Genomic DNA, 27,124 nt, shown 5'->3' on the forward strand with positions numbered 1-27,124 from the left:
GGGATGAGGCTGGGCTGCAGCCCCACTCCCAAATTACCAAAAACTGTGCACCTACATCTGGTCACTCCAGAAATCACTTTAAAGCACCAACAATAGCACACTGTAATGTAGATTAACTATTTAATATAAGTTTTTCACAGTACACAACTTGTGTTTGAAGCCGCATAATATTTGAAATGAGCTTATCTGGAATTCTTGTGCAATAACAAATGATAGATAAAGGTTTTGAGCTCAATTATTCAAATGTGGTGAAAGTTCCAAACAATAGCGTTAGCTAAATAAAAGCCTACTGACACAAGCCTGTGCATTGTCAGCACACAGAACACACGGGGGCACCCATGTTCAACGAGACACAAAATGCTCTCCTCAAAAGAGCTGCTTTGGTAGCCGGTCTTGAGTCCTTCCATCTCCCTTCCTGAGAAAAACATAATTGCTTTGTTCCATTTTATAATTTTATCCTCTCTTTGAAGACTTTATAGTTAAGCAAAGCTGCTACAAGAAGTTTTTCTATAAACCATAATATTGTCACAATGTCATATTTAAAAATTTTTAGATCCAGATTTAAAAGCCACTTAAATAGTCGAAAAAATAAGAGCTGAAATTGTCAGCAGAAATCCCTTTAAATTCACCTGTTCATCTGCTTTTCACAACTGTATCCCATTCCCAATTACCATTACCTACACAGATGAACGAGAACTAACACAACCTCTGCATTTGCTGGGGGCTTTCATGTTTAGTCTCAAAACATACTTTGTGATAAAATATGACAAGTGTTCTCAAAGAATGCATACTGCAAGAAAAATTGAGGTTGGATTTATTCCTACACAGATACCTTTGAATTTGGTTGGTTTTGGAAAAGCTTTTTAAGAAAGCCAGCAGAGCTGCAGCTACAAACAAGCTGTCAGAGTGATTCAAGCTCTGTGCTCAAAGGGCACCATGGAACACCTACACGTGGATAATCCTTTCTACAGTGTCACAGGGATATCTGCACTCACTTGCTCAAGCATGCTACACCCAAACTCAAACATTGCTTCCTGACACATTGACAACTCATTGCTCTCTTCAATGGAAGTTTTGCTTTCACATATCACAGAAGAAAATACTTTCTGTCCAATAAGCAGCAGAAACAAGGTGAGTACTCTGGGCATGGCCTGTAGACAGGCACCACATTCAAGAGGGTATAGCTTACTACTTTTATTTATCTTGAGATTAGCTTTCTAATTGCTGGAAAATTTCATAGAGGAAGTGTAATTATGTTGGGCTCTTCTAGAATTTATGTTCAATTTATGAGACCTACTCCATAGAAGTGGATCTCATTAATTATAATAGAGATTAAAGTTCCTTTAGCTCACCATCAATAGAGAATATGACATTGAAAGAGGAAGAAATACCAAATTATAACTGATACATTCTGTAGTTTCCCCTTTTCTTGCAGGCTGTACAGCGGATTGAAAACTTGAGTCTTTTACTTCTGAAGCAGATCTTTCCTGTGCTTTTCATCTGCTCTGCTTCAGTTGAGAGACTTGAGCTCCAGTTTCTTGTAATCATGCACAAAGGACAAACAAGATTGTTTACACAGTTTACTCACTGTTGGAAAAGCAATTGAAGCTTGTTTGTTGTTGTGTTTTTTAAGACAAACTAGAACTTGAGTATTTAAACAGAAGTTGCTACCTTTTATTTCCTTAGTGTTGCACATGGTCTAACAAGGGAACAGATTATGCAATAATTGTTTGGAAGTCAGTCAAGCAAAGGACTGCTGGTTACTACATTATCAATGACAGGGCCTGTTGTAGGAATTGAAAGCAGCAATTTCTTGTTCTATGTTTCCTTCTAGACTTGCTGTGTGAGTTAAATCATCTTTAACTCAGCAGATACTTCTTATGATCCTGGTTGCTCAAGAAGCCACAAAAGACTCAGGTAACTGGGACAGCACATCTCTAAGGAGCAGCTGTTAGCTGGAAGCACTCTTAGCAGCATCCACAGGTGTTTTGGTCTGAGAGATGTGTTTGTCAAGGAAGGCAGGAACTTCCCTTGCAAAAGAAAATATGACCTCCCTTCCCTCTGAGTTATTATAACTTCAAAATTACAGGGCTTTCAGGCAAAGATATAGGAAAAGAAATAACAGCTTTTTACTTGTGTCTGTGTATATATGTATAAGAAGGCAAACAAACAGCAACAAAAAGAAGCAGAAACCCAGTAACAGCCTTCTCTGGACTGCTGCTACCCTTTGGTGTAGTAATATGAAATAAAAGATGGGTTTATAGACTGCTATTGTCTGCTTTGTTTTCAGTTGTAAAACAAGCAGTATCATGTATTTGTGCTGCCAAGTGAAGCTTCTAATTGTGGTGAGGTGTTCAAACAAAAAAACTCTAGTGTCTTCCTTTGATTTAACAGTGGTGCACCACAAGGGTTTCTTTTTGTTTGCTTGTTTTATTTGTGGTACAAATAACCAATTTTCATCCAAGTTCCATTTTAGTCCTGTAACTCAGACTGAGAGTATTGCATTTGAAGTAATTTCTGATTTGAAGATGATCATCAAGTGTTCATTTTGAAATCCAACATTAATTGAAAAACTGGCCCAGACTAGGATGATGACACCTGAATTCTGTTTCCTGAGGAGTTCAACAATTTCTGTGAACCATCTCCCAGAAATACATAGATGTCACAAAGCAGGTACCTGAATGAAGTAGGTTTGCAGCTGGAGTCTCTTTGTAAGTGTTTGACATGGCTTTGATGATGCCAGTATACAAAATGGCTTGGTCATCTGGGGTTGAAGCATGTCTAATTCTTTAGTTACAAAGGTGAGATCAATTTCCTGGCTAAACCTTAAAGCAAAAGAAATGTCAGCATCAATAGAAGGTCAACCTTGCTAAAATAGGTGAACATTTTCCTTTATGCGTCTTATCTGTAGGACTATTGACTTCTAAATGTTTTTTTTTTTCTAAGTTGCCTTCTCTGCTTTTTAGAAGATTTGCCCCTGTATGCCCAATTTAAAGACATTATTGAGTTTCCCTAAAAATCCTGACAAGCAAGTTGCAGTACCCAGGATTTGATTGTGGGCATATGGTTAGTAATGACATTCTAATTAGATTTTGATACTTAAGCCTGGTGTGAGGAGGGTCAGTCTCTTAATCGTGTTAGACATTGAAGAGATTATGAGTGACTTTTTCCTCCTCACAGACTCTGCACTAAAAGCTGCCTCTCTTTAACTGGATTGAAACGCTAAATGTAACTTGATAAAACATTGGCACATTGCTGTATTAGCAAAAAAAAATCATACAGGCAAATTTAGTCATTTCATAACCCCACAAGACTGAATTGCAATATGAAAAGACACCCCGCACATAGTCCTGCTGAAATAAACTTGGCACAATCAGATGTCCAGTTGAACAACCACTGTGAATTCTAACAGGATTTGTTCTCTCCACAGACTTCACTGACAGAGGTGAATTAACCAAGAAATAGGACTAACTTCAGTCTCAAAGCAAGTTTTCTGTAACTTGTTGCTTCTGTGTAGGTAAGAAATAATAGTAAAGAGCATCTCTGTCATTTCCACTTTAATTTTTGTTCTGATTTGGTGCAAAATTGGTGTTTCAGGAAAACAAAGGCCACTCTTACTATCAGAGGAAAGTTAAAGGGGAGGGGGAAATGGGGAGACATAAATGCAATGCTTTAAGTGCACATGGTCTAGAACTTAGACTTGGTATTCTTCTATCACATACCTATCCTTCTTCCACTTCCTCTCCAAAAGTACTCATTTTTACAGACACATTTCACATAACTAGATCTGAAAGTCAGAAGGTTTTGTACATGAGATGGCAGAAGATGCAAACATCAGCATTGGACTTTGCCACTTAAGGCTGTACTGAGTCCCAGACAATGTTATCCCCTCTCTGTGCTTTCTTAGGATGTATGGCCTGACTGTAGACACTGAAGTAAAATACTTCTGTTTTGTCCAGTGATGTGGGGCTTATGCCAGTTTTCACTAATTACACAACAGGTGGCAGAAAGAACCCACCTTTCATCTAGTTTATTTCTGTCTCCAAACACGAGAAGTAAATCAGGCTTGTTTGAAGTAGCTGCTTTTAAAATCCGATAATAAAAAAACCCCAGCATTGTAGAAATGATGCACTACTCTGATACTAACATATCTGCTAAGATTTAAGATTTGCTCATGGCAGAGTCTTACACAACTTTAACTTTAGTGTTTTAAAAACTGGGCATGAGAGATAAACAGAATCACCTAAGAGACAGGCTAGAGAAAAGCCTCTCTCTCTCCCTCTCTTTCTCTCTGCTTTTTATTTTCAGTTTGTTCATTTAGTTCACTGACCACATTTTAGTTCACTGACCATTTCAATAGGCTCTTTTGAGGTGAGAAATATCTCCATAAATGCAATTTGTTGAAAATGGTAACAAGTAGAGCCCAACTAAACACACTGTCATGAAAAACAGAGCTGAAGCCACTCTGACAAGAGCTGTGCTAGTTTAAAGTCCATAAACAATCAGCATGGCCACACTTCACCCCAGCACAGCTAGCCTCTGAGGAGGCTGATTGTACTTGTCCTTGAAAGAGAAAAGAGCAGATAAGCCACAAAGACTTATTTTGTGGGGACAGCTTGTGTGGATCCCAGTGAAGGACATGAAAGCAGCCAAATAAAAATATATTCAGTCCTGACTTCAGCTAGCTTATTTTGATGGGAACTATTTACATATTCCACTTAGATTTATAATGTTCCTTTGATGAATCTCTTTTTGTTTTGGATTTTTTTTTAAGCCTCAGAAATTGATTTCTTATTAACCAGTTTGGGGAGAGGGGGCTGTTAGTTTAAGAGAAAGCAAATCAAAATTTTAATAATAACTGTAAATTTTAAAGCAGGATCAAATTAATTGCTACATTTAGCAAATTGTTTCAGGCATGTAACAGGAAAACCCTATATCTTTGGATAAGTAGAGGAGGCAAGTTTGACAAATACTGCATTTATATGACTTGCTTCCTTGTTACCTATAAAAAGCTTTGAATTTAGAATTTATGTATCTTGGTTTTAAGCTGTGATTTTTATAATCCTTGTTGATTGCAGATTGAGAGTGGGTCTTCTACAGAAGTAACTATCTGACCCAAGCAAAATTGAACTCTCAAAAACCAATTATGAGAAACTGAGGAGCAATAACAAGAGTGGTCCATAAGCTTCTTGACTTTGGGTTCTTTTTTTTTTTAATTTCTAGTAAATATTTTATATTCACCTGCTCTGCTGGCTACTTGTTTTTCCTCTTGTTTACACACAGCTCAGAGGACTGAATTGTCAGAGAGGAGCTGCTCATCTTTAGCACTGACAACATCAAATACATCATAAGCATGTGTGATATAAATCACAGTCTGTACAATACAGGCACTCTTGTATGAAGACACATGGAAATCAGCATTTGTTGAGGGAGGCTTACCTCAACTACTAAATAATATTTCAGTTTGCTGAAGAGAAGAGCTTTTCCAAGGTACTGCTTTTTTGAAACTCAGATGTCTGGGTTGTGTTGGACTTTCAGTCAGATTCACTGCCCTGACCTCCTGCAGACCTATCAAGGACAGGCCAATCCCATCCTATGAAAAATGAAGCTAATGTTTCCCTTGCATCCTCCCTCTGAGTGTGATCCATCCCCTGCACTATGACAGCTATAGTTCAAATCCCTCCAATACTTTGCTGTCTTTGAACCATGGAGAGTTCTTTATGTCTGGAGGTGTATGGACAATATTGGCTTCTCCTAGCAGTAGTATTTTATTGGCAAGAGAAGTAGTTACATTAAAAGGACATGCCCCAGCTTGGAGCTGGCAGGCAAAATTAAGTTCAATCTCCCATCCAGTGCTGCAGTTTAAATAGGCAAAACTTGACCCTGCTGCCAAGGAGCACGGCCTCACCCATTGCTACATGGTTTAGAGGAAGAGATGTGCCCTTAATTATGCTGTTCCCAGCAGCAAGAGCCCTACCTGCACTATTTTAAGAGTAGAGAGCTAATTTTGGACAGATGTTGCCAGCCACAGACTCCATTTTAGTCAACTGTCCATGACCAGGCTGTATTCTGTTCAGAGAGCTTGGAGTACAGACTGAGACCCCGATGGGGAATTTTCTTCCAAAAGCCACCACCTGCTGTGGGTCTGCCTATGCTGTCTGACATGGAAATCCAGAGAAGGGGGAACCACTTCCCGGGGAAAAGCAGCACTTGGTATTGGCAGCATCTGCCTGTGGATGCTGTATCTGACCCGAGCTGTGCAGGGGGATAATTACTCGAGAATGGAATGAGAACCCAAGACCCCCGAGCACAGCACGAGGCAGTTCTTCCTTCCCAGGGGAACTACTGAAGGAGCGAACATTACTGGGGATGACGCAGATGAGAAAATGAGAAACGGGGACGGGGGGGGGGAGAGGAAAGTGGAAGTGGAACTTTTTTACTCTCCCACGTTTCGTTGGCTGTCCGCACACACGGGGCGCAGGGAGCGGTGCGGGGCTGTCCGCGCTCCCGAGCGCTCCCGGGGCTGTCCGCACTCGCGGTCCGGGCTGTCCGCGCTCCCGAGCGCTCCCGGGGCTGTCCGCACTCGCGGTCCGGGCTGTCCGCGCTCCCGAGCGCTCCCGGGGCTGTCCGCGCTCGCGGTCCGGGCTGTCCGCGCTCCCGAGCGCTCCCGGGGCTGTCCGCGCTCCCGGGGCTGTCCGCGCTCCCGGGGCTGTCCGCGCTCGCGGTCCGGGCTGTCCGCGCTCCCGGGGCTGTCCGCGCTCGCGGTCCGGGCTGTCCGCGCTCCCGAGCGCTCCCGGGGCTGTCCGCGCTCGCGGTCCGGGCTGTCCGCGCTCCCGAGCGCTCCGCGGCCGCGCGGGCCCGGCCGGAGCCGCTCCCGGAGCGCCTCGGGCGGCGGGCAGCGCCCCCTGGCGGGCCCGCAGCGCCGCTGGCGGTGCGCGCTCCGCGGAGCGATCTCCGCGCTGCCGCGGGAGCGTTGGCAGTGACTCGCTATTGAAGCTGCGCCGCTCGTGTTTTGAGTGTAGCTCCCTGTACCAAGGGGTGAAGAGTTCAAATCAGCTCTGTCACACTGCATTTTAGGTGCTATGTTCTCATCTCCTTAAGCTCCGGGCATAGGAACGAGAATGGAAGATGACCATTCAGGTACACTCACACAAGATGACTCAGATAGAAATCACCTTTTTTTTTTTTTTCAGTGATCTTTTCTTACACAAACTTTTCCATGCTACTTTGTTTTCAGTGCTGTGAACAAAGTCTCAGAAGAACTTATTATGAACGTTCTTCTGGATGTAATGAAGGCTTACATAACTGGAACCTGTAAAATCCTTAGGATCCCCACAATGCTGTGTGGAGGGGGCTAATCACCTCTGAAAACCCAATATACTGTATTTGTAAAGAGATTCACTTGGTTGCTTTCATGTTAAAACACAATGAGCCACAAACAGATTACTTGGGTCAGGGAACAGATGGCACTGAAATCCTTTTGCAAGGTATAGTCATCATCCAATTGCATAAAATTTCATAAGGAAGTGTATCTATTTCTCAGAGTGCTTGAATGAGATCACATTTGATAAAAGTCTGAGGAACAAAAGATTTCTTATTACTCCTATAAAAGAATGTTTGCAAATAGGTATTATCTATCAAAATTACTGTACACTTGCACCCCATTACTCAGTGCTCTGAAGATGTAAAAATAATCTGTACAAATAGCACATTGTATTTGCAAATACAAAAGCTTTATTCTTTTTATTGGTTTGAAAGCATGACATTAATTTTGGCTTTCAAAATCAAGAAAGCAAAGATTTGTTAAGATAAAAGAATACCCAATAGAGAGCACACCCTAGAGGTATGTCCTGGCTGTTGTCTCAAAGGGATCCTGGCATAGATTAATACCATCCTGATCCCATCAGGTATGTCCTTTACAGAGAGAACAAACAGGTTTTAACTATGAAACTCCTATGAACAGCATTTTTATTAAGTTATTCAAGATAAAAGCCTGGATAGTTCTTCAGATTTGCATCTCTCAGACAAATTGGGCTTGCTGTGATCAGTGAAACACCCAGGAGTACCACCTAGCCAGAGCCCACGGGACAGAAATGGGTCAATCCCTACCTTTCTTCCAGGTCCCTGGGATGCTAGCTCACACTTGCCCCTGGGTTGGATCACCACTCTAATCGTCTACAGGTGCAGAGTTCTGTGTGGCTGGGGGTCCTGGCAGTGCCCCAGAGCTTCACTCTCAGCCACACACCCAGCTGCTCTGCAGGCTATGCTGGCAGCTCCCCTGTGCCCTTGTGCCCTCTGGGTCAGCACCCTCACCTGGTGGGTCCAGCAGTGCCAACGCTGGAGCAGGGCAGGGCAGAGGCTCCCCCTGCACAATCCACCCCACACACACAACAGAGAGCACCTTCAAAGTGTATGCAACATTTTATTGAAAAAATACGAACGTTCTGTACATCAAGTACAACTTAATGGGTTTGATAAAATCTCCAGAGACTTATTGGTTAATATAGGTCTTCTTTTCTTCTTTTCCCTCTAAGGGCATAAAGCATACAATGAAGCAGCAGGTCCCTGTACCTGTGCAAGTGCAATCCCATCGCTGTGCGTGCAGCTTAGCACCTGGCTCTACACGGGACTCCAACATGCCCAATGCACTTTTGATGGATGGTCTGCAAGAAATTTAAAGCATGGAAGAACTGCACAGGACCGGTCCTTCAATCCACTGGTGATTCAGAATTTATTGTGAGATCTCTGTTCTCCTAAACAGTCTGCATCTGCATATCCAATAATTCTGACAAATAAATACAAAAATAAATAGGGATCTGGCCTCACAGAACCTGAAGTCTCAGAAGCAACAAAACTTATAGCAAGCTACATACATAATTTCAACTATGTCAACATAATTTATTTAAATCTCTATCAATAAATGTATTAAAAGTATAAATTCTTACCCAATACTGAGAGTTTAGTTCTGGAAATAAACCCAGAAAAGGAAAGCTTTTTCAGTCCTCTCTTACTTCAGTGTGCTCTTAGAAAATGCTTTATAGCTGAACTTCAGCAGAAACTAGCTGCTATATAATGCACTTCTATCCCCCAAACCTAATATAAAAAGCTTTTTAGATCTTTTTACAGTAACTGGCTTTCATGTCCTAACTTTACATACAGTTATTAAAATACTGCACATAGCAGTGCTGACTAAAAATAGGTTTAGTGTTAAAACTACATGCACAAATGCTGGGGTACCAAAGCAGAAAATGAATAATGTGGCAGCTTCACAAATTTATGTTGCTAATTGGATGGTGTAACAAATACTGCAATCCCAAAAGATATGTATGTTGCAAATGGAAAAACAATGAACAGGATTGGATGAGAAGAAAGGCAAAAAAACCTTTTTCTCTTCTCTGTTTAAAACTGGAATGTCCGTAATGGCCAAGAAAGTAAATGTAGACCAGGGTTAGAAGCTTCTAAATCAGGAGTAAATGGTGATGACTTCTCGGCCGCCACCTCTCACGAGCAGTACCCTCTCCAGACCCTCAGTCAAGACTTCGAGAAACTCCATGTCTGTTTCAGTAAAGTCAAGGCCAAAAAGCATCAAAAGCAAAATACACAGGGGGCTAGACCAGGGCCAGCTCACAGCCCTGGTCTCACTTAGTGCAAGTACCCCTCTAAGGACCAAAATACTGTGAGTTTGTGGCACTTTTTCCTTTAAGCAATTACTACCTTACAGCCACAAGCCAGTACCTTCCACTCAGGGAACACTTTGTCACATATTACAGCTCAACAGCACTGATGGCCAAATGAATTCAAGAGAACAGATTACAGCAAAACCTTCTGTGTGGCCCAGGCCCTGCCTGAAAGGATACAGTTTTCATCTCCATCAGTATTCTTTGGAGGACCAGGCATGTTGAGGAGCACAAGTCTGGCATCATGGGATCTATTTACAATGACTTCATTGAGCTTCACTGCTGTGTGCATCCTTCGGACATTAGACTGGTTCCTGTAGAAGAAGCACATTCAGACTTACTGTTAGAAACAGGCCTCTGAACACGGAATTATTAAAAAGGTCCTTAAAAAGCACACTCAAATCTCCTAAATACCCTGTTAAATGTCAACTCAACACAATGATATTCTTCAAGTTTTATGATGAAGATACAAAAGACATTTCCCTGACTTACTCAGGTTCAGCTAGTCCACTGGTTTTAAGATCTCTGGAGTCAAGTCTCCAGTTTAGAAAGTTACACTGCTCTTCAAAAAGCATACTTGATAAAGTTGATTTGGTGTTGCATAAGAAATCAGAGCACAGCTGCACGAGGGGATGTGCTCTTCAACCAGGCACAGTCGTGACTGCAGGGCTTCCATGCAGGCAGCCCTGCCAGGAGCCCTCACACCCACAGCAGCACCAGGCTCCTCTCCAGACCCAGCAGCACCAAACTCTCCCCGTGGCCTGGGAACCAAGCAGGAGCCTGGCACGAGGCTCAGCCACACCTGCCAGGAGCTCACTTCCCTCTTGGTGCTGAACAGCAGTTGGCATCTCCAGAGAAAGGCTGGGCCACTACAGACTGCAGTCACACGATGGGGAAACAGAGGATGGCAGCCCAGAACAGGCTGGGTGTAAGGGGCTTTCCTGGAGGGTTACATGGATGTTAAGCTCTCCTTCAGGATACTCTGCCTGGCTGTTTACAGGAAACACTTTTACCCAGGTGTCTCTAAAATCTCAATCACACTTTCAAACTTGAGTAGCCACTCAGTTCAAAAGTTAGGGAAGAAAAGGGAAATAGGTGCAGCATGATCTCATACGCCTCCACTCCATGAGAATCCAGGCTAAGAGAGGTAAAAGCATTGATAATTTGGAATATATTAACACAAAATAACATCAATTCATGCAGGAACAAAACTCAAAAGTAACCTTTGGGGATTTCAAGCCAGGGAATGTGTCCTTCTTACAGGAAATCAACCATTATTTTGGTAACACAGAAGGAATACAGAAATAAATAAACTTATCAAAGTTTATATATTAGAATATATTTATACTTTTGATGCTTTTCCATTCGAGTTTTTGTCTTAATTTTAATGAAGTAAAAATAAGTATTAGTAGAAACAAATGAAATATGAATCTGTGCTTTCATTGATTCAGCTTTGCACAAAGAGAGAAACTCTTTAGTTACCTTCCTGCTCTTCTGAATATTCAGATTTGCAAAGAAATAATTTATATGCACAGAAAGAAAATGTGGTGGGAAGAACCATGTTTATTATGCTAACAGAATAATTTACCCACTGTGAATTACCTCTCTGTTACTTCATGTTTATTTAATTTGGAGCAAGGACACCCTCTGTCTTCACCACATCAGCTTCAGAAAGCCAGGGACACACTGAGGCCAAATTATGTTTACAGGAAGTCAGGAAAAAAACAGCAGCAGGAACGTAACAGTTGTTGGCTATGTATAGTTTTGGAAAGGAAGCTGAAAACTTGTGGTTTTCTCTAAAGTGATATTTAAAACTGGCATCTCCCCAGTGATTTGAAGGTGTAGGCTACAAGAAAGGACTTGTTTAGTGCCCAGCAACTGCCAGAGCTAACATCCTAGCAGTGTTGTGCAATGAGAACGTCTCTAAATGAGTAATGTTGCCTCCTGCTTGTGTCATACTCCACTTAGGAAAATAGGTTCAGACTGGAATTGTTATCTAACCTTAGTTCTTGTCAGGACAACTCTTGTAGTTTGTTACATCCTACTTATAATGATACTTAGCTTAAGTAGCTAATCCTGCTCCCTTTAAAACATTGCTAAGACTGCTCAACTCTAGAGTCTCTTCTTCCATCAGTACACACAGTTTTCCTGCTTTTAGCTGAGAAAATTAAGTCTTTCCTCTCAACCATCTTAATGTACTTCTAATTTAAATAACAAACTTACAAGTTTTCCCACCCTCTGAAAGCATGGAAGAGGAAAAAGTACAGGCAGTTAACACCAAATTCAGCAGAACTTCTACAGTATGATTCAGCCTAAAACAGATTTGAATTCTGATTTATGGGGGGGAGGAAAAAAAACCTGGACCTTTGCCATGTATGCAAAACTGACTGAGCTCTTCATGTGAGATGTAGGACATCAAAGAGGTGGCAGGAGATTCACATAGTTTTACACAAAGCCAAAATAGACCTTTACTTCTCACTCTTCAGGGGGCACACACGTGGTAGTACCACAGCTGCTGTTACATGCCAGTGCTCCTGCAGCAGCAGGTCTCAGAGGGTTTATCACACACAGATGCTGTTCCAAGTCATTCATCACCATCTCCACAGCTTCTTCCTTCATGCGTGAAACATCCACACTACATACTAGACAGTGAAATTATCATCTTTTCTTTTAAATTCTGATTAGATCAGTGAAATTATCACTGTGTTTTATTGAGGGATTTGGGAGAAGTAGGGAAGTTTCCACAGGATTTAACAGTTCCAATTTAGCATTTGGCTTTACCAAGTGAAATATTGAGGGATGTGTGCACATTTGATTGGTTAAAGGTTTCTGAGGAGTAAACTGCTGTCTTTTCATAGCCAGGTCTCAATGTTTACAGCACAAGTCCAAACCAAGGATAAGGAAACAAAAGATAATTAAAAGCACAGCATATGTAGAGCTTCAAGAGATGCAAAGTGTAGACTTAGACAAGACTCACGGCTTAATGGTGATGAGATCTCTAAAGCTTCCCACAGCACTGCCCCGGTTCCGCTTCTCAGCATCACATTTCTCTTTAGTCCAGGTCATCTGGATATTCTCAGGAACAGGGTCTGTCTCATCTTCCTCATCTGAGTAGAGGCTCTCCAGACGTGCTATTGAATGTCTGTCCTTTACAAGCTGAGCCTGGAGGGCACATGAGTGACAAAGTGAACTTAGACTTTATTTTATGTTCTCTGGTGCTCTTTAAATAATTATAGATGTTTTGTTCCATTGTATCTTTTATTCTGCTCACTCAATTCAGCCTTCAGGAGAGTTCTGATACCAGGAGTCTGTCCTAACCAAAAGTCATACATACCAAACTGACTTTTAACAGTTTTGAGGGGTGTAAGCCAAGCAGAATTTGGACTGACAGAAGCCTGTATCTATACAAGAAAATATGTCAGTCTAGCTCACATCATGACATGGTCAGAAACAACAGAAAAGACCAGCCCAAAACTGACAACTGGAATAAAACCTTAGCAAACACATGCAGAAAAGATGGATCATTTTCACAGACATCACAGTCACGTGTCCTATAAATCCAAACTGGAAAGACATCACTGGAAAACAGGATATGCTATAAATTGAGACAAATACCGGATATCCCATGTAAAGAAAAAAACAAGAACTACATGCAATTTTGGGAAACAAAAAAAGCTACACTAAAAGTATTTCCTTACATCTTCAGAGCACAGGAGTTAAATTTAAGAAGCAGCTACATAACACACTACTAGGAAGGCACTTTGTGTCATCCTCCTCAGCAGCCCATAGAGAACAACCACAAATGACATACCTCCCTTTCCCTCTCAGTTTTTGTCAGCCTCATTTGCCTCAGCATCTGAGATCTCTGCTCCATCATAAGAGTTCTCTCGTAAGTATATGCTGAGATATCACTATTGTGCTGCAGAAATAAGGATAAATATTGTGTTTGTAATCAAGTCATAACCAAACATCATCATGTGCATAATAAAGTGAAAAATGGGTTCAATTCTCTTACCATTTCTACCACTTCTACCTCTGCCTCTATTCGGAGCTGATAGAGGAAAGTAGCCAAATCTTTCTTCATCTGGATGCTGTTATCATCCATCTGAGCAACAGTAAAAATTCTCATTTTGCATTTTCTCCAAACCTAGTGAGGGAACACCAACTCTCAGTTATTTGAACCAATAATACTCTGCTCCACAAAACAGAAACTTAGCAACACGTCCACTCTCATTTATCAATACAGGCTCTACTAAGCCTGTTTCTTTAACTAAAGAATGCAGAAATAGGTGGGGGACATTCTCTGTGTAGCTGCTTACTTTGTGCTGTTTGAGAAGAAAAGGAAGCAACATCAACATGCCTCCATCATGCACAATCCACCACACATCAATGTTGCCTTCGTTGTAACGCTCGTGGTTGCTGGGGTAGAAAGACACATTTTTGGGAACCAGCAGAGCCAGATGAGCTGCAGTTGTGCAGCGAACAGTACCTGCCCAGGAGGGGAAGAACACACTTACTTCCAATTCTGTAAGAGTCATTCATGGTTAGAAAAACACTACTCACTGAGCAAGTGTCAGCAAACCATAAAAGTCATCACTTAAATAAAGAAAAGTATGCACAGCAAGGCTTGCACAGACAGGTCAGTCCAAGTGACAAAACCAGGATAAAGCAGACTCACAGGAACACAAGCCTTATTTCATACTGGAAAGTAAAGCAGCAACCTTCAAAGCTAAGAATGAGGAGACAGCATCTGTCTGTTCTGATTTGATTAAGTAACTGGACCACAGTAGAAGGAGAGAGAGGCAAGGAGAGTGTTATCCACTAGAGAAGGATAGGTTAGAACCACTGACAAAACAGAGATTATCTAGTAAATTAATTATAGTCTGCCACAAAACCAGCATGTTTCAAGCCCATAATTTTTTAAACATTTATTAGAGCCATGAGTTTTTGCTGCTAGATTAATCTTTGAAGATCTTTCTTAGGTCTTTTATCTAAAGGAACTGGTATTTCAAACAGAACAATTTTGTGAGAAAATACTGGCTTATCCATTGATACTAGATAAAAAGACAAACTCAAAACCAATCTCACAAGGATTCTGTTAAAATCACATGTGTGTAATTAACACCTCTATTCACAACATCTGATCATACCAAACCTTTAAAGCTCACCTATAAATGTCTTCCAAGACCTTGGATCTTCACTCTGTCTCCAGCCATAGGGCCACCCCAAAACCACAGTGTTGTGCTTCATCCCACCAAGTCCACAGGACTGGATCAAGTGAGCAATTCCTTCTCGAACTTTATTGGCTACAACTACTTGACAAAATCCTTTAACCTTCTCAATTTCCATCATATTCTTAATAGTCTGAAAGACAGACAAGGAAAAATCTCCTTTTTTTTTTTTTTTGCAAGTTTTCCTTTCCAAAAGGAACTCCCTTTATAGACAGAATATTTCTTTGTCATGAGATTACAATGTAAATTCCTGCTTCACATGTCCATAGGTAATGCATATTACAGTACATATTACAATTGCATATTACAAATTCTGCTCATTGAATCCAATGATTCAATGATTCAAAATTTCCTTTATAAAACAAAAGAGAAAACATCCACTTGTTTAAAACACAGTTTCTTTCCAAACATCAGCATTTCTAACTGATTAAAGTAAGGATTTTTTGGTTTGTGGTATCATCTCTTATTCATAGTAGTAGATAGTGATATCTGTGTTACTATTTTACTTCCCATTTTCTAATTCTGTAATGCTCACCTTTTTAAACCCAAGGCCAATTGACTTCATTTGGATTTCCAGTTTCAGATTCCCATGTAACATGCTGTGCAATACTAAATTTACAAATATAAACACCAAATCCCACACACCAGCATGTACGCCTTTTATCTGTTTAAAAACTAAATAAACTTAATCGACACCTAGACCATTAATTAGTTTTCCTTTTGTAACAATTTTCCTACAGAAAAAGCCTCTGGGGAAGAAAACAAATACACTGAATCTATACAGATGTAAACAGGGCTATGATGTCATGTTTACACAATGAGGAAGATTAAGTAATTTATTAATAATTTCTCAGAACTATCCTTCAATGTTTTTTGTAAAAAATTTATCAACACACTGAAAAAGAACACATTTGCTAAGTTTAACAGTTACTGAAATCACAGAATCACTAGGTTGGAAGAGACTTTTAAGATCACCAAGTACAAGCCATGCTCTAACACCACCTCAACTAAACCTCAACGGCACCAAGTGCCACATCCAATCTTTTCTTAAACAGCCAGGGATGGTGACTCCACCACCTCTCTGGGCAGATGATTCCAGTACTTTATCATTCCTTCTGCAAAAAACTATTTACTTGGAATATTCAGAAACCTAAATAGTTCTCCTCCCTCCATTAAGCAGCTTTCAGAAACTTCTACAGTCATTATTTCCTTCCTATAAATGAAGGCAGTTTTATGCAGTAAGGCTGTTTACAAACATGGTGAGCATTGATCTGCATTCCCAAAGGCACAACTAGCAGCTGAAACGTGTATGCAAGTCCTTCACTGAACAGCTGAACTTGTTCTGTGTTTCATGGAAGCCTTATTGAGATGCTTTCTTCCATGTATGATTACAAAACAAAATTTTGCATTACCTGCCCACTCACCCCTTTCTACTTCAGGATTTAGGACACTGACCTGCTCAGCAGCCTGGGCTTCTCCATAAGTTTCTAAGAAATTCCCTTGGATGACTGATCCTATGATAGTCAAACCTTTACCAGCTTTCAGCTGGGATGCAAATGTTAACAGTCTAGGGTATTTTACATGCAAATCTTCATCAAGTTTCAGAAGGACCAGCAACTGAGGCCTGGAGAAAATAAAAAAGACAATGTATTTTTTAACTAAAGTTTTAACAATAACACATGTAAAAAACTGCCTCTCATCACTTATACTGTGCTCAAATATTAACTCTGGAACATTCTTTCTGAATTTCACAAATATGAGGGATTTTACATAATATTTTGTTTCTCTTGGTTAAAAGCAGATGTGGAAGTGTGGGAATTCTGCTGCTGCATTGTGCTGGCAGTAATAAAATCTGCTGATATACTCAGTTTGAGAGGTTTGCAGTAGTGTTTTATTTACAGACATGATCTTCAAGGCTCTTTTTTAAGTACTATTGGAGCACACATAGTGTTCATACTGCAGGGCTGTTCTCCCAGATCTATCTGAATACTTGTGCCAAGAAAATATCTGTTTTCTGTCTCCAGAAACCTGGCATATGGAAAACAAAAATATTTTCATCTCAACACAGATCCCACCTGCCTGCTGTTCCTTAAGGTATCACTACACAATCAAGTTGCTGGCTGGCTGGCTGAGCAAGTATAAAAAGATTTATAAAACTCTGTCTTTGATAGATTCCTATTGCTCTTGTTCAGAGCCCAAGGGTTGTGCAATGCCCAACCAAAAAGAGGGTTTTTGCCTACTCTGCTTTCAACACCAGAAAGGGATTACATCAGAAGGAATAATGTTGGCCACTGCTCATTTCTGGCCTCTACACCTCTGTACTCACAGACCTCCAGTTTCCCCAGGTTCCACTTCTGAAGCCACCAATTTGGAGTCCAGTTAAAGATCCAAAGGGCACTAAAGGTCTGCCCGTACAGGGTCCACACAGTGACAGCTTGGCAGCGACAGGACAGCTCACTGCAAACTCAACACTTCTTTTGGCATTTAAATTCATTCACACATCTCATTTAGAGTCCAGTTTAATTCCCTTAGTGTAAGCAGACAGCCATGCCAGCCATTTCATTAGTGCAGGGTGAGTACCTCCAGTTCTTGGTGTGTGGAGGGCCCTCCTCCAGCCTGAGCAAGGCGTATCTGGCTGCGCTGAGCGACAGGCCCCGGATGCCATCGCCCCACTCCTTCTCTGCACTGTGAAGAACAAACACTTCAGCCAACACATGGCTCCACGAGCACTCACCTGTACACTTACATCAGGCTATAGAGACCTGAGCACCTTACAGTCAGTTTAATGACATCACATGTATGGCATCTACATTTATAATTTGTGCATGAATGTCTGCGATATCACATCACAAAAGTGAAAATGTTGCAGTAAAATATATATGATGGACCACCACTCTGGGCTTCATTTGTAATCAACACTAGAGAGAAGGCTTCCCAAGCATATATAAACATCTGGCATTTCAACACCCAATTTAGTTAAGAGGCCAAATTAAGTTCTAAAGCCACACAACAGCCTGACTCCATCTAAGCAGCAACCCAAGCAGCCAGTTCAACGTCTCAAGGACTGTTCTAGACAGACCTTTGCACCAGATAAATTGGAATATAATGGTTGGCATCAGCTGTTCTGGGCCTGAAGTAATCATGTGCAGTACACAGCAGATAGATCCCAACCAGCTTTCTGCTTCCTGTGATTCATTTTCACCTAACATCTCTAGAGGTGTTAACAACAAAATACTTAACAACAAAATACTTCAGGGGCTTTTGAGTAGCAGTGACACAGTAAAATAGAGAAAACAAAAATTAATTAATAAGAAAAGCCCTCCAAGTCATCTCCTGGACAGTTCCTTTTCCAAACGTGAAGACTCTAGAGATAACTCATTAAAGAGATCTAGCCTCCTTCTTACCCTTTCTTATCCAGTTAATACTCACCCTTGGTATTCAATGTACTTGTAAATCATGCCTGCAATAAGCATAGCTACCAAAGCATAATACCAAGATGAAATGAACATCAGTGCCAGGCAAATACTCATGCCTAAAAATGAGAGGGCCCTGAAACGAGAAGCAAAGGTATAAGTAAGTAGTGGGGCAGAAAAGCTTAAAAAACAAGTCAATTACTTTCTTGCTCTTTTTTCTTTACACTGTCTGTGGTGAACTGGCAGTGAAAGTAAAGCCTCCACTGCATCTCCCCAGTCCCACCAGTTTCAGTATCCTGTTGTTAAAATTAAACTCTTGTGCCATGAGATATCCGAGTCTGGCTCTTGTGTATAGCTCATACACAGAGAAATAAAAGATGCTCCCTGCCCTGCTGGAGAAGGTTCTCAGGTGCAGATTTCAGGCTCAGTGAGGTGCCAGCCCTTCACTCACCAGTGGTAGTATTTAAAGCGGGGCCGCCAGTTCGGGGTTCGCAGAAGTGTCTGGACTGCACAAGCAAGATTAACAAAGAGGTAACACATCAAGAAAAACCTGAAAAACGGAAGTGCAAAACCTTTTAACATTCACATTCATAGATCCTGGTATATATTACGATTGCATGATTGATTTCAAGTCAAAATCCCACTTCCCTGTCACATGCCCTATTCCCCTACCCCTCAGATTTTTATTAGCCTGAACTATCAGCATAAAATAGCCAGAACAATTTTTTAATTGGATCAAGTTAGATCTGTTCACAACATAATGCTGTATTTGTTCTGTGATTAAAATGCTTCTCCAAACCAAATCAAAACATAATGAACACTTGCTTATTCACAAAATAGTCCAGAGCAGAAACCAATAGATTTATACATAGAGCCTTGAAGTCACAGGGTTCACAGAGATCACAGAAGTGGAACTCAGGCTCTGGGAATTTGCTTTACTAGCTTAAGATATAGTTCTGAAAGACAATCAAACTAGCAAAACTCAAGAGTATTTCTATCCCTTCCCCAAGACAGCAACCAGGTTCTTTCTTACATTGAGAGAATTGGAGCCACCATGTCAAGTGAAGCAATAAGGATTCCCAGCTCAGCAATTAATGCTGTTAACAGAAGAGCCCACGTTGGTTCACCATTCGCTTTTCCATGGCCAAAGATCTGAAGAAACAGAACCATTAAGCATATCTTCCAGGTATTTTATAAGGTTGTAATGGGAAAAAAGAAAATTATATTTTTTAAAATCAACAGTAATTCTCCTACGTACTTCCTCCTCTAGAGCAAGGAGTCAAATTATTCTAATGACTTGCCATGCTTCACGGAATCACATGTTTGACTTCTTGATAAAATTACCCTATAAGTTTAGTTAAAAATCCTGAAAAGTATTCTTTCTTTTAAACAAAAGAAAAAACCCATTAAAAAAAAATACTGCCCCTCACTTCAGCGCTGGGCAAACCGGGGAGAATAAATCTGATTTTAAGAGCAGGAAGTCAAAGAGCTGGTGAGGCAGCAGGAGCAGAAAGGCTTCCCAAGGTACGAACCCAGAGGAAAGGGATGATGTTGTCCTTGGCAATGGCCTGCAGCAGGCGGGGGGCCCCGGTGAGGCTCTGCAGACCTGCCCCACAGGTGGAGAAGAAGGAGCCTATGACAATGACCCAGGGCGAGGGCCACGACAGGGTGCCCACCACCAAGTTCTTGTTCACCGCGTCGCCGAACCTGCAGGCAGGAACACACTCAGGCATTCCTACTCCAAGGAGTATTTTGAGACTCACGTTTGGGGTTTTCAGCTCATTTTAAACATGTCATTTAAATACTATTATTCATAAAATACCATACTTTTAATATGCTATACTATATTATTAATAATACTATCTTATTCTCTTAACTAGGAAACGCAGAAAGTAGCAAATAATCTGAGTTACTTCTGATATACATATTGGAAGTGTCTGCAGCTTCATTTCAACATTTCATTATACATATTTTAAAATTCTTGTATTATCATCACAGCATAATTTTTTACAATTACAAAAAAAAAAAGCAAGAACCAAGACACAGGATGAAAATCTGAGGGTGCCATGCCAGAAAATATCAAATGGAATACAAGAAGATTTCAAAAGCTGTGCTTACAATTTACATACATATATGGTTTAAAAGGCACCCAGAAGTAAAAATTAAAAAAAAAATTAAAATAAATTAAAAAGAAAAAAACAACAAGGAGAGGAGTGGGGCATGCAGAGAAAATATGCAAGAACACACCTACACTGCAAAAATATAGTAAAACAAAGGAGAGCATTAAAGCAGTAACACTTACTTATCTCTCAGGACAACACCTTCTATGCAGGCTCCAAATAATAACACACAACTGAAGTCTGGAGAACAGAGTGTGCTAAGGAAACAGAATTTATTTAGACATGGCACATGAAAGTATTGTGGAAAGGACAGTACGTTCCTCCATCCCATGGCACTTGCACTCCAGCTTCTCCACAAGTACATGGTAAAGCTGGCAAGGAAATGAACGTCCCACTGCTCACATACACCCCCTAATGTTACAGAGAAAGCTTCTTCTAAGTTTCAATTTTTAAAAAGGACAGATTTAAATGCTAGGATAAAGGAGAAAAAAATCAAATTAAGCATTTTTGTACTAAAATGTCCATTTAATCTTCTGCTAATACAAAAGCTGATATTAAAATCTTTCTTTTCTCTCTCCTTCTCCTGTGTCTGATATTTTGAACATACAGCAAGCCATTACCTTGCACATTCTTTTTTTGTATCTCTGCTGGCATTCACATCACCAATAAGTCTATCAGACTATTTGGCTATCAGGTTTGTTACTAACTGCACTGCTTCCGCACTGGGGAGTACAAAATACCTCAGGCTTTTTGGTTCTGGCATTCCAGGAAAGCTTTTGACCTTGTGAATTAAATTCACACAAATGGTTAAATCTTGAATTCTACCCCAAAATGCAACTATAAGTTACAAACTGTAATCAAAGGCAAAACATTGCTCCTGAAAGTGACAGTGTGAGCTTCCCCCTGGGGTGGAATCAACATGGACACATCCAGTCACCCACTGGGTGAGGCCAGAGCTGCCAGCAGAGCTGGGGGTTAAGGCTGGGACCTCTTTTAATATTCTTTATGTCCACAGGAAATGCTGACTCTTGGTACAGGGTCGGTTCTCAAAGTGACAGCAGGGAAAGGCTGTGCTCCTAAAGAGCTGGAACAAGCAAGCTGCATTCTGATTTACAGCTTGGCAAGTTTTGGCAAAAAAACAGGAATGAAGCAGCAGAATTTCCAGGAGAGTCACGGTCTCAGCCAGCTACCCTTTGATGAAACTGACTCAGAAAGCTCTTTTAACTTATTTTTTTTTTAGTTTTCTATGTTGATAAATTGTCCTTTAGGACACCAAGAGCTCGATAAAGCTTAAAAATCTTGGCTAATCTCTTCTTGAGCAGGAGAACAGAAATGAAGACAGCCTCTCCTAAGCAAAGCTCCTGTTGTCCTAAGTCCTGAAGAGCTGAAAAAACACTTGGGAACACTGTCTAATTTCTGAATCCAGTTAATCTTGTTCTAAAATATTCAAGAAAACCTATACTCCTTAAAGTCACTCCAAAGAAAAGGCTTTTTTTTTTTTTCAGAGAAAGGAAATTAAATTAATGAACTCTCCCATTAAAGCCTCCCCTCACCTTAATGTTTCACTGCAACCTAAAAAAAAATAAAATCTCCAAGTACACCACCAGCATGAGAAGCTAGAGATCACTGTGTAACAAAGAACAGCAACAGGAATGCAAAATAAAAGAACCCATCACAAAAAAGGGAATGGTAAGTAATGGGATAATAATTGCAATTCTTTCAGCTCAAGGATTAATGTTCTGTTGTTCTGGGTTTTTTCCCCCACTGGCCAATCACACCTGCACTGACAATTTGGTGCGCTGAAAGCCCTTCCAGAAATCAGATACAATGTGCCAGCACTCCAGTAATATGAAAAGGATACAGACTAGTGATGTGGTGACAATGGCAAGAATGGTTCCAACAGGGATGGATTTCTGTGCATCTTTGAGGTCCCCTGATCTGTTTGAACCAGCCATGATACCTGAAAGTACATTTGGGTAAGCTCACAGGGCAGGAGGAAGCTCAGAGCCCCAGAAGGCCCCTCATGCCAGCATCCTCACCCGTCACTGAAGGGAAGAAGATGCCCACCAGCACCATGAACGACGTGGTGATATCTGAGAGCACGTACAGGTGCAGGTTGTTCTTCTGGCCTGCTACATCCACAGAGGGCTGATGTGCTCTCTCCAGGATCTCTCCTTTCTCCAAATAATTGCTCCATAAGTTGTCTTCAAGGTTATTATCAGACCACGGAAAAGAAAAGCATGTTTCAGTTCAAACCTGTTCTCATTATAATGGGTTTACAACTGAGGATTACAAATGCAATTCAGTGATCAACATAGGAAAACTACAAACATATATCAGTAGTTTACAGAAGTCTAAGCAACTTTATTATTACTAAATGTAACATTCTTTTAACCTCATACCTACTTCAACCAAAGGAAATACAGGAATATTTTTATGAGCCACCACAGAACACAGTAGCCCAGAGAATGTAAAGCAATACCAACCAGTTTTCTAGACAGAAACAGGTTTGTTCTTCAGTCAGTGGAAGAATTACAGAATTGTACGTTTGGTATTTGAAATTTCACTCATAAATGCTGAGTCTTCTTGTAATCTTAGAAACTAGACTGTTGGTTCCTGTGAAAATGGGAACCTTTGGCACTCAGCACCTGCTCTCTAGTGCTCATTTCAATAATGAACACTTTTCAATTATATTTTATTCAGGAGTGGGCAAAGAAGGAGACACACTATTTCTATACAAGTACTCTTATCTTTCAGGGCATTATCTTAACCTGACTAAAGAAGAGAGCTGTCACTATAGCGTTCTATATAAATTTTAATAACTTACTCATGTTAGTATAACTTAAAATCACAGCTGACTTCACGTTGAAATTATGAGATGAACAAGGGAAATTTAATCAATTTTACAGGAGACAAGTACTGTATCAGGACAAAAGTTCCATCTCCTCTTTTTAAAGGTTATAAGACCTTCTTTATTGAAGATAGTTTTCTTCACTGTAATTACATTTTTTCATTGCTTTTTTTCTTAACCAGCAGGGAAGAGTTTGACCCATTTCAGCTACTCAGCATGCCTCCTTTTTAAGGGAAAAAAAATGTTCTACCATACCTATTAAAATGCCACTAGCAGCTCCTGGAATTCCTGCTATCTCCGAGACATTGTTCATTAGGAAATACTCATCACAGTGCTCGGTGGTTAAGTTTGTGCTGTGGCAGAAGAGCTCCCAAAGCTTAGAGGCCACAGTCATGTTATCCTTAACTACTGTTTTGGCACAAACATCAAATTGATCTCTTGACAGAGTCCTGTTGCCCAACATGCAAATCCTGGAAGGGAAACACGAACACCAGAGTTATTGGTCAAGTGGCTCTGCTGTGCTACATCATTTCTCACCTTCAAAAGGATGGCTGTAGCATGACAAAGATAGTATCTGTTCCCTTTAAGGGCCAGAAATATAAAGCTACTTTTTTGATTTGTGGAACTTGATTATTTTATCTTAAACAATAAAGGGAACAATTAGGACAATTTTTGGGTTTTTTGTTGTTTGAGGTTGCTGGATTTTTTTTTAATTAAACAGAACTACTGGAGTGGAAGATAATGTGAAGATTACTAGAATTCAAATTACAAAATATTTAGAATATCTACAAATATTTGGAATCTCATTAGCCCAGTTTCTACACTGCAGTACTTGAATAGCAATATAGACATTTTAGATTCAGAATTAGGAATATATATTAAAATCATAATAAGCAAAGTTTCTTCTTGTCAGCAGATACTGTGCTTAATTGCTAAAATCCTCCACTGCCTGTTGTGTTTTATCTAACCACAAACATAATTTATTTCAGCACTGAAGAAATTTTAATCCACTTGTCTAAAGACAATTCCACAAGACAGTGAGGTAATGTAAGAGCTTCCTGCTTCTAAAAGTTCATTCAGCTCTTCTTCCCACAATCAGAAAACACCCACAGGAAAATAAAACTTCTTCCATTTTAATTTTAATTAATTTTAATTCTATTTTAATCGTTTCACAGGTCTTATTGATCACTGAAGACAGGAAAATGGGAAAACACAGGGCTGCTCTTGCATGGTCTGCAAGCCTGTGAACTGTAACTTCCAAGCTTTCCCCTACATAATTAAAAAACACTATCTTGTTACTTCAGGGAAAAAAAAAAAAAAGGAATACACTCCAAGAAGAAAGATAGGGAAAACATTCAAGAACAATCTAAGAGATAATGAGTGGGCTGTAGAGACATTGTTTTACTTTTACTGCTGTAAACCTTTGCTGTTGTAAAACACTATAATCATTGAGCCTTAAATATCCAAAGGGAACACTTGAGGGCTGCAAGTACTTAGTTATGGTCAAAGCATTTCAAAATGTGAATAATTATGCATATCCAACTCCTCTATTTCCATTCCATTCATCTCTTGTCAGCAGTATCAGAAAACATTGTTTGCATTCCTGGTCAAACACATACATCCACATTTCTGCTGCTCCAGCTCCGAGCTGAAGAAGCTGATTCCATGTTTAGCTGCCAACATGGCAAGGACCCTGCTGGGCCCAGGGCAGGCTTCTCACAGAGCAGGGAAAGCTTCTGTGGAGCCTCACACAGCCCCACATCACCCTCCCAAGAGGTGCCCAGCTTCTCAGCAAGGAGTTGACCACACCACGAATTTCCAACCACAAGGGCAGCGTGTGGTGTCTGACTGGCCTGGGGAAAAGGGACCTGCCCAACTGCTCCCTAAGAACTCACAAATAACCCAGCAACACCAGCACTCAAATCCCAGCAGCTGCAGGCCAAGAGACTGGACTGCTCTGCAGGAGGCAGAGCTCTGACACTGCTTCCATGAGCTCCATCAGCCTCACCACAAGACTTCCTTCTACCAAAACAGTTTAAAAAGTGTAATAATATGCTCATTTTAGCCTAAGAAACTTCAGTTCCATGAGCTCTGCACACTGTCATTATCCACAGCTAAAAACATTGGAAATAATTCACAAAAAAGATAGCTTCAACAATGCATCAGGCACAGGTTTGAAGAAACCTACATTAAAGCCCAACTTCCAGACCCACAGGCAAAGCTACAACCCCCATCCAGGAACATTACTCACGGAAATTCAGGCGGATCAAAGATGGACTTGATAGCTCCCGCATAAATGGACAGGATGGATATTACTACACAGGCCAAGAAGAGGGAAGCAAATTTGTTCACATACTTCACACCTACAAACACCACCACTGCCATCAAGATGAGGAACACCGTGCCATAGACCCTCATGTTGTTCAGCATGGCACTGGATGCATCGTGGGCACCAGAGGGATGAAAAATTGCTGCTTGTGGCACAATATATGTCTGAAACAAGAAAAAAGAAAGCAAAAGTGAGCTGGAGGAACACCAGCACAGAACTCTGTCTGGGATCGTGTACCTGTACTAGAAATGTAAACCACTTTGCATTCTGCAGCATGCTCTTCACTGGGAATCAAGAACACACAGGGAATACAGGAAAAGTCAAGAGGTAACATCCCTTTCTATGGCAGCAGTACAACTGAGCCACCTTTATCAAAAATGAGGTTTGGGTTAAGTCACACTTTCACCTGTCTTGTCAGAAGAGCTCCCAGTCTGCACACTCAGAGTGTGCAGCTTCCAAAGGGAAGCTCTAGAGGTAAAGAACTGGATACCAAGGAACTGGAGACCTTCCAGTCTCTTCCTGCAAATGTGTGTGCAAATATGGGACAGAGTACTAAGGCACTTTCTATATTTTATTTGTCTTTAAAGCAGGATTACTCTGGTATTACTCACCAATAAAATCTCAATGGCACCAAGGATATACATGGCTCCTGCAAATGTTGTTCCCAAATAAAAACACAGCCCTACAGCTCCACCAAACTCTGGGCCCAATGACCTAGATATCATGAAATAGGAGCCACCAGCTGTGAAACAAAAAAAAAAAAAAAATGAGAGCAAAATTATAATTTATTGCTATAAATGTTTAAATATTTATAAAAATAATACAACAGAATTATATACAGTGTATCTGCTATTTTGATGTTCAACCGAAGTATCTTTTTTGAAAACACATGGGTAAAAACCAAATAAATTGATCTTTAGCTAGACTGATGACAAAAAGAAATACTAGATATGAATTCAGGCTTTGTATTCTGGATTAAGTAAATTTCTCCAGAATAAAACCATTTCACAGCTTATAGCAATTTAGGTTTTGGGGTTTTTTTACCTTTTTAACACAACTGAGACACTTGCTAACTACACTTACCTGGAACAACACCGTTCGTGGCAATTGCACTCATTGATATGGTTGTCAACATAGTCTGGGGAAAACAGGGAAAAGGAAGCAATTGTGTCAACAACATTTTTTAAAACATAACTTATTTCTTGATAAAATAAAGCTGCCACTGCACATACGATACAGCATTTCTATTTATTCTGCCTCTCATTATCTAAAAGAAAACATGGGCAGCAGGAATTTAATCACTGAGCTGTTGAGACTTCTGTTTGAGAGATGGCCCCTGCTGTATCAGTGCAAACAGTGGGTGTCTGCAGACAACGCAAAATAAGGGAATGCAGGTGTTCCTCCATCTGCAGAGATGTGATTTCAACCAAGGCTGGTCCAGCAAAGCAGGCAGCCCTCACCTGGGGCAGGCATGGAAAACAGGTATTTGCTGAACAAATACTA

The 27,124-nt window shown here is 40.6% G+C and overlaps 1 protein-coding gene and 1 long non-coding RNA gene across 9 annotated transcripts in view; one reads left to right on the forward strand and one right to left on the reverse strand.

Annotated features, from left to right (window-relative positions):
• The first annotated feature begins 989 nt into the window (after positions 1-989).
• Positions 990-5,421, forward strand: LOC146766428 (uncharacterized). The gene is made up of 4 exons (XR_014957902.1): positions 990-1,131; positions 1,835-1,917; positions 3,431-3,517; positions 5,284-5,421. It is a non-coding gene; the product is annotated as an uncharacterized LOC146766428 (long non-coding RNA).
• A 2,981-nt stretch (positions 5,422-8,402) lies between these two features.
• SLC12A4 (solute carrier family 12 member 4) overlaps positions 8,403-27,124 on the reverse strand; it is a 45,958-nt gene continuing 27,236 nt past the window's right edge. For all 8 annotated transcript variants that reach the window (XM_021555053.4, XM_085589618.1, XM_085589616.1 and 5 more), the window contains 20 exons: positions 26,705-26,759; positions 26,233-26,363; positions 25,544-25,785; positions 23,548-23,762; positions 22,481-22,645; positions 22,303-22,401; positions 20,624-20,681; positions 19,854-20,028; positions 19,355-19,473; positions 18,773-18,871; positions 18,338-18,457; positions 17,489-17,593; positions 16,364-16,532; positions 14,846-15,041; positions 13,997-14,166; positions 13,693-13,824; positions 13,489-13,596; positions 12,655-12,839; positions 9,858-9,991; positions 8,403-9,555 (listed from right to left, as the gene is read on the reverse strand). In XM_021555053.4, coding sequence (XP_021410728.2) covers positions 9,464-9,555; positions 9,858-9,991; positions 12,655-12,839; positions 13,489-13,596; positions 13,693-13,824; positions 13,997-14,166; positions 14,846-15,041; positions 16,364-16,532; positions 17,489-17,593; positions 18,338-18,457; positions 18,773-18,871; positions 19,355-19,473; positions 19,854-20,028; positions 20,624-20,681; positions 22,303-22,401; positions 22,481-22,645; positions 23,548-23,762; positions 25,544-25,785; positions 26,233-26,363; positions 26,705-26,759 — 2,769 coding nt within the window. In that variant the 3' untranslated portion in view covers positions 8,403-9,463. The remainder of the gene's footprint in view (positions 9,556-9,857; positions 9,992-12,654; positions 12,840-13,488; positions 13,597-13,692; positions 13,825-13,996; positions 14,167-14,845; positions 15,042-16,363; positions 16,533-17,488; positions 17,594-18,337; positions 18,458-18,772; positions 18,872-19,354; positions 19,474-19,853; positions 20,029-20,623; positions 20,682-22,302; positions 22,402-22,480; positions 22,646-23,547; positions 23,763-25,543; positions 25,786-26,232; positions 26,364-26,704; positions 26,760-27,124) is intronic.

The sequence above is a fragment of the Lonchura striata genome, chromosome 11 (assembly GCF_050655825.1).
Source record: "Lonchura striata isolate lonStrDom1 chromosome 11, ASM5065582v1, whole genome shotgun sequence".
NCBI lineage: Eukaryota > Metazoa > Chordata > Aves > Passeriformes > Estrildidae > Lonchura > Lonchura striata.